The 7,555-nt window shown below is 35.2% G+C and overlaps 1 protein-coding gene across 2 annotated transcripts; it reads right to left on the minus strand.

The window, feature by feature from the left end:
• Positions 1-825: 825 nt before the first annotated feature.
• Positions 826-6,399, minus strand: LOC107425514 (ribonucleoside-diphosphate reductase large subunit). Of its 2 annotated transcripts, XM_048479586.2 has the most exons (17): positions 5,648-6,399; positions 5,347-5,408; positions 5,141-5,228; positions 4,734-4,997; positions 4,368-4,608; positions 4,215-4,291; positions 3,956-4,126; positions 3,780-3,872; positions 3,517-3,666; positions 3,339-3,425; positions 3,016-3,180; positions 2,771-2,890; positions 2,345-2,547; positions 2,110-2,259; positions 1,879-2,026; positions 1,359-1,442; positions 826-1,270 (listed from the first exon to the last, which is right to left on the minus strand). In XM_048479586.2, the coding sequence occupies exons 1-17, from the start codon at positions 5,873-5,875 to the stop codon at positions 1,178-1,180; spliced, it is 2,424 nt and encodes an 807-aa protein (XP_048335543.2). In that variant the 5' UTR covers positions 5,876-6,399; the 3' UTR covers positions 826-1,177. The 2 variants fall into 2 exon arrangements, with proteins under 2 accessions (XP_048335543.2, XP_048335544.2); XM_048479587.2 differs by lacking the exon at positions 5,648-6,399 and having other exon boundaries at positions 5,313-5,408.
• Positions 6,400-7,555: the final 1,156 nt, after the last annotated feature.

Here is a 7,555-nt window from a genome sequence, read left to right on the forward strand (position 1 = left end):
AAAAATGTCGGTTCCAACCTTAAAAGACTAATGTGTTTTTTATTTTATTGGGATGGTAAAAGACCAGATAAATATTAAAATGATAGAAAACGGTATTTTTTTTTTTCATACATTTGTAGATGCTCTCTATAATTTATATCATTGTTTGTAAAACAATATTTGTTTAAGTATAAAAATCAATCTACATTATTCTCTAAATATAAATTTATTTTTGAACTTAAAAGATTTCAACTTTCATATTTCTCCATTCAACAAGGGATTCAGGAGGGAAACAAAAAAAAAAAAAAAAAAAAAAAAAAAAAAAAGGATACACGAATCAACTTTTTTTAATCATTCCCAAAAACATGCTTTTGATCTCCAAATTCTCAACCCACAACTTTTTAACAAACTTAATATTTAATATGCCAAAACACTTATACCATGTCTAAGACAAGCATTTTACAATTGAAAACCATTTCTTCTTCTGTTATTCACACAAAAAATGAATGCCGTCAGTGTATGGTTAGAGTCAGTTCCTCAAACTAGATAAAGATGTTCATAGTCACCATATATTGGGTTTAGTCACTATGTATTGGGTTATAGTGTTACAAATGTGAAAATACTAGAACCAGCGGTCAAAGGATTTAGCCGTCAAATGCTAAAAACAATGTTTCAAATGCCAAATTGATGCTTAGTTTGAAGCTAAGCCAAGCTAAACCACAATTCACTAGCAAAGTATATTGACAGAAGAGGAAATATGATAGCCAAATCGATGCTATTAGTTAGGACGGGGATTATAACAACAATATGTTTTAAACTTTTTGAGAGAGCATCAGCCTAGGAATATAGAGAATTTTTTTAGAGCAAAAGTGATTAATAATTGGGTTAAGACCAATTTCCATATAAAAGCCCAGAGTCAGATCCAGTTCTAGGCTGATGTACGTACTCTGTTTTCCAAACTGCATTCACAGTACGTACATATCTTCCTGATTCATGAATTTAAACTATATACAAAAGCTTTCATGTCATTCAAACTGCACACTTAGATACTTAGCTTGCTAGATTTTTAAACCCCTACTCTCTATAACCTTTCAAAAAGATCAATTTTCAAAAGGAGCATTGAAATCAGGCCATACTCGTGCCTTCTCAGGGTATTTCCACCATATGCACATTCATTTTCACCTAACTGTTTAGCACTTTAACTTCCACAAGCCATGCACTCCTCACGGTTTGACAAAGAGCAAACCATCTGTGCCATTTTAGAATCATCATCTTCCACCCTAGGGTGTTCCTGCATTGCATAAAATTTAAGCTAATTAATAACGTACATAAATGTAACTAAAAGGGATCAATTGAAAGTAGCAAACACTTGTCATTACTTTGAAGATGGAAGTATCAACAGTGAATTTGATGGCATCAGCTGCAGCACGTGAACGGAGATAATACATTCCTGTTTTCAGACCCTATTTTGCAGCAAAGGTAGATAAAATTCAGTAAAGCATGTAGAGAAAAGTTTAAACAATATTCCACAACAAAAGAATATTGAAGAAAATTCAATGATCCACAAAAAGTAACCTAGAAATCAATCATCCTAAGTAAAACAATTCAATTATCAATCAGGCATTACTCTTATCAAAACTGCAAACATGCTTAAACCCCAAATCAGATCATAACTGTACCATGCTTGGATACATTCTTCGCAGAAGTAACATTTTGAAAAACCAGCCTGAAAAATGTTACTTTTGGTCATCTTATAATAACCCCTAACATTATAAATCCTTATAAGAAGAGCCAAAACATTCACATTGGTATTCTACCAGTCATAACTTGCCCATCAAAAAAGACAAACAAAACAAAACAAAACAAGGCATTATGGAAAATATAAGAAGTATTTCATACCTTGGACCATGCATAGAAGTGCAATGAAGTAAGTTTCCCAAAATTTGGTTGGTCCATATGTATATTCAGGCTTTGACTCTGATCTATATAGCATCCACGATCAACTGCCATATCAACCAAAGTCCTTTGCTTGATCTCCCAAACAGTTCTGATCAGAGAAAAATTTTCTTTTTTAGCACACTAAAAAGGAAATATGTGGAATAATAACATTTAGGAAATGATAGTCCATACTTGTAAATATGTTTAAGTTCATTGGGGATTTCTTGGATCTTCTGTACAGAGCCATCTTCATAGATTATCTTGTTCTTTATTGCAGGGGACCACAAGCCCATCTCAGTTAAGTCGTGAAGAAGATGTTTATTCACAACAACAAATTCACCACTGAAAGAGGAAGAAGATGAGATAAGAAAAACAGGAGAAAATCAACACCATAATGTAAAGCAAAAGGACGGATGGCTAATAAGACCTTAGAACTCTGCGACTATAGATATTGGAAGTATATGGCTCAAAGCACTCATTGTTTCCAAGAATTTGGCTGGTTGAAGCTGTAGGCATTGGGGCTACAAGAAGTGAATTTCTAACTCCATTTTTAGAGATCATTTCCCTAAGAGCATCCCAATCCCATCTATTCGAAGGTTTTACACCCCACATATCTGGCTGAAGAATTCCCTGTATAATATTGAGACCATATAAGATAATCATCAATAATAGTCCTGAACAAAATTTTATTAAGTAACTTTATGGCATGGGATCAATGCAAAAGTATTCTAGAAAACCACTTATACCCAAAATCCTTTGATAAGCCACAAGTGACAATGACAGGAAGATGTTTATGCCTTTAGAAACATAAACCGTAAATGGATGCACAAAAGATATACCTAAATTGATATACCTTGCTTACAGGACTGCCATCATATGATTCATATGGGCCTTCTTTTGCAGCTAGCTCAGAGGAAGTCTTCAGAGCATGATAATATATGGTCTCAAATATGTCTTTATTCAGTTGTTGGGCCTGCAGTATAAACAAAAGTCAACCAAAACCCCAAAATGATCCAGGTATATTTAAGGGGGGGAGGGGGGGTGGGAAAAGAAAAAAAAAAAAAAAAAACATCATTATTAACTAGTACTAAGATTTACCTCAGGCGAATCAAATGCCATACCAAGCAAGATGAAGGTATCAGCTAGACCCTGAACTCCAATACCAATTGGTCTATGCCGCAAATTTGACCTTTTTGCAGTGTCAACAGGGTAGTAATTAACATCAATTACCTTGTTAAGGTTTGTAGTGACCATAGCAGTGACCTATTAAAAGATACCAGGTAAAGTACGAATGAAACTTCCAAAATCAACCAAAAATAAATAAATAAATAAATAAATAGTAACAATGAAATGGCACTTATAAATCTATGAGCACAGCCAAAAAAATGCTGCATTATCACATTTATTAAAAGAACCCAAACCTCTGCTAATTTGTCAAAGTCAAAATATCGATTCTTGGAACCTCTGCTTCCCACATGCTTAGAAGGATGTGACTCTAATGAAACTCCCTATAGCACGATAAAACAGTTAAAAATCATGAACTAAAGCGTCTAAACACAGTTATCAACTTGTATTTGTTGCACGACATAAGTGCCTCACCTTCTCTCTGACATATCTTGGTAAAGCAATTGATGCCAGATTGCATACAGCAGTTTCTGTTGGACTAGTATACTCAATTATCTCCGTACACAAGTTTGAGGATTTAATGGTACCAAGATTTTGCTGATTACTTTTCCTATTGCAAGTGTCCTAAAATAGACAAAAACAGAAGAAAAACATCATAGTCAGACAAAAAATTTGAAAAATACTCATGGAAACAAAACATACAAGTAGATCAAAGTCACATTTCCAAAAAAAATCACCTTAAACAGCATATAGGGAGTTCCAGTTTCTATTTGGGATTTCAGAATTTCAAACCATAAATTCTGTGCCTCTACAACCTTCTTGGCCTTACCCTGTATAGAGAAAGAATCACAAAAAAGTTGACACAATGATGCACCCAAATCACATAATAAAGGCAAAGCAAATTTTGATATACCTGGCTTTCATACTTGGTGTAGAGCTTTTCAAATTCTTCACCCCAGCAGTCTGCCAACCCTGGGGACTCATTAGGGCAAAACAACGACCATTGTCCATTACTTTGGACTCTTTCCATGAAGATGTCCGGCACCCAAAGAGCATAAAACAGATCACGGGCACGATGTTCTTCCTACAGGAATTAGATATATTACACATTGTCATTTAACTAATAAAAACAACTTTGGATAACTTCACAAGTAGCAGGATTGACAACATACCTTTCCATGGTTTTTCCTCAGATCTAGAAATTCAAATATATCAGAATGCCATGGCTCCAAGTACACAGCAAAAGCACCTACAAGCAGCAACCAAATTATAGCACAAAGGAACATTTCAGGCAGAAATATCATTAAAATAGAAGATGTATGTACCCTTTCTCTTGCCTCCCCCTTGATCAACATAACGAGCTGTATCATTGAAAACCCTTAGCATTGGAACAATGCCATTGGATGTCCCATTTGTCCCACGAATATAACTGCCTGTGGCACGAATATTATGAATTGAGACACCAATCCCTCCAGCTGACTTGCTGATAACAGCACATTCCTTCAAGGTATCATATATGCCTTCAATGCTATCATCTTTCATGCATACAAGGAAGCAACTACTCAACTGCCAAAATACATCAGCAAGAACCACGTCATTTCAGATTCAAAAACCAAATTACCCTCATATTATTCCCAAATAATTAAAAATAGAAAAGGTGGCATACAAAATGCACTAAAGACAAAACATACTTGAGGCGCTGGTGTTCCTGAATTGAAAAGGGTGGGAGAAGCATGAGTGAACCACCGCTGGGACATCAAGTGGTATGTTTTGATAGCAGAATCAATATCATCCTTATGAGTTCCTACAGCAACCCTCATCAACATATGTTGAGGCCTTTCAACAACCTTCCCCTGTACTTTTAAGAGGTAGGACCTCTCAAGGGTCTTGAAACCAAAGTAATCATAGTCAAAGTCCCTATCGTAAATTATCTCACTGTCCATACGAGCTGCATTCTGGAGAGTAAAAAATTGAGAATCAAAATCATTGACTAGAAAAGCAATTATTAAAACAAATCCTTTAGCATTTCAGGCTATGGTTTTACTACAAAGCTTTTGAATTTGCCAGAAATAGACATACTAAAATATACTCAAATTACCTTCATGATGATATCATAAACATCGTCAGCTACAAGGGGAGCCTTCTGTCCAGATCTCTCGTTAACATGATGGTACATGATTTTGATTCTGCATATGCATCAAGCCATTAAAAAATAAAGACTAACAGAGAAGGGAATGTCTAATTTTGCTAGTTCAAACTAGAAATACAACCAGAAACTAGCCACGAATTTTGATGATCTCTTACGTCTCAGAAAACGATTTCTTTGTGTTCTTGTGAAGATTTGACACGGCAATTCTCGCAGCCAACTGCATCGTTCAAACCAAAAACTGAAAACTATCAGAAAATGATCTTTTCATCCATCTGATCAATTAAGCAAAAAACCCAGAAAGGAAATCGAGACCATTAAAGAGATTAAAACAAATCCAATACAAACAGTGACCCAATTAACCATCTCAACTAACACACAAAACGCATAGAAAGAAAACCCAAAGTAACCCAAAAATCAGACAAAAATCACAACAACAAAAAGGCAAAAAAAACTCACGGAGGCATAGTCGGGGTGATTGGCGGTCATAGCAGCAGCAGTTTCAGCAGCCAATTCATCAAGCTGACTAGTTGTGACACCCTTGTAGACACCAGCACAGACTTTCTGAGCCACGAGAACCGGGTCGCAGTGCTCAATGCTCAACCCATAACTCAGCTTTTTCAACCTTGCCGTAATCTTATCGAAATGGACCGCCTCCTGACGACCGTCTCTCTTTACCACATACATTTCTCTCTGGCTTACAAACGAACTCGCCCTCAGACCGTGTCTTATCTGTGAGTGAGGACTTTCGTCGAACAACTCTGTTGCAGAAATTGGCGAACGAAAGGGTGGGCTATATAAGGAGACAAAGCAGTGAGAAAGAGAGAAAGTGGACGTTTTTGAAAAGTGATATATTTGGGGATTAGCGTTCCTGCGGGGTTTTTTGAAAATTTCCCTCTATTTTCAGTGAGAGATTTCAGTCGCTAGTATTTGAATTTTCCCGCCATGCTAGGGTAGTTTCATTTTTTTGTGAGGAGCGTGAGTGCAAGGGTGTGAGATAGACAGAGAGACAGCGAGCGAAATGAGAGCGTTGCGCGGGTAATCATGGGCTGTCAACGAAACTGGGTGTCGATGGAAGCGGGACCCACATGGTCCTAATCCATTTCCTTTTGAATATTTGAATCATTTGCATTTGGGTTTGGCTTGCATTGAAAGCTTTTCGTTATTATTATTATTATTATTTTTTTTTTTCTCTTTTGGTGAGAAGCTTGCAGTAGAAGTTTGAGAGAGAGAGAGATTGTGTGCAGCCCATCCCTTGGAGCGGCATTAATTAGTGCCTCCCTTCCATAATTTTGACGGTTGAATAAGGTTTCTTTCTTGGGCTGTGTTGTCAAAATTGACGCCGTTTGATTAGTGGGTAGTCAGCGCTTTTGGTCAACCAGTGAATGTTTCTTCTCAATCAATAGGAAAGCTTTTAATAACAGAGGCTTTTTTATTTTTTTCTTATTTTTTATGAATAATACTAGAGGGTTAGGATTATGAACCAGGATTCTGGGTTTTTTTTTTTTTAATTAAATACTTGTGTATGTTTAATTCCAGTAGTTAATTATCAATCTAATAAATGACTTGTAATCATCACTTTTACATTATGACTGTAGATTAAATTCTATGTTTAGTTTTTTGGTATTTGATTATGTTTGATTTTAAATATTAACCATTTATTTTAATTTTATTTAATTTAATAGCTATTACTGATGCCACATAATTTAAATAGAATAGTTTTCATATGAATAGTAAAATATGCAATATATGTGACTTTTATTTTATTTTATTTTTCTTTCTTTTTATGTGTTTGCTCTTTCTTATTCATCGCCTCTTTTCATATCTAATTTTCAATGTTAAATCTCTCATCACCGTTGACTCGCCAACTAATCTACTCTTCCAATGCATAATAATGCATCCATTTTTTACAAATTACTAAATTTTCTTATTCTCCTTGGAAACCAAACCAAACCCTTTTTTTATTTCTTTGGAAATTTTGAATTTCAAATTTTAAAACACATAAAAAAAAAATAAAGATTCATAAAAAAAAAATCCAAAATTTTGGGATTAGATCAATATTGATTTAATTGGAAAACCAGAACCATGTTGTGTTTTGCCCTTTCTCTACAACCAAGCAATGGATAAAACTCGTCTAATGCCTCCTCCTCTTCCTTCTCCAACTCCAATGCAAATGACATTATTGACTCCGCCGTCTCTCTCAACGACGACCCACTCATTGCCTTCGATGGTTAAATCATCATAGCCATTCTTTTTGCTTTGGGAATACTTATATCCAATAAACATTTTTTAACCATTTAGGACTTTAAGTTTTAGCCTTTAGACAACATATTATATAGAGGATATATAGTAGCAATACAAAGAGTT

This window comes from Ziziphus jujuba, chromosome 7 (genome assembly GCF_031755915.1).
Source record: "Ziziphus jujuba cultivar Dongzao chromosome 7, ASM3175591v1".
NCBI classification, from domain to species: Eukaryota; Viridiplantae; Streptophyta; class Magnoliopsida; order Rosales; family Rhamnaceae; genus Ziziphus; species Ziziphus jujuba.

What these genes read in the sequence shown, in the direction of transcription:
- LOC107425514 (XM_048479586.2), bottom strand. Translation starts at nt 5,875, where the DNA reads ATGTATGTGGTAAAGAGAGACGGTCGTCAGGAGGCGGTCCATTTCGAT. An exon ending in CAGGAACACCAGCGCCTCAA is followed by an intron (nt 4,609 to 4,733) that starts GTATGTTTTGTC and finishes GTATTTTGGCAG; the next exon opens with TTGAGTAGTTGCTTCCTTGT. An exon ending in CTCCCTATATGCTGTTTAAG is followed by an intron (nt 3,667 to 3,779) that starts GTGATTTTTTTT and finishes TGTCTATTTTAG; the next exon opens with GACACTTGCAATAGGAAAAG.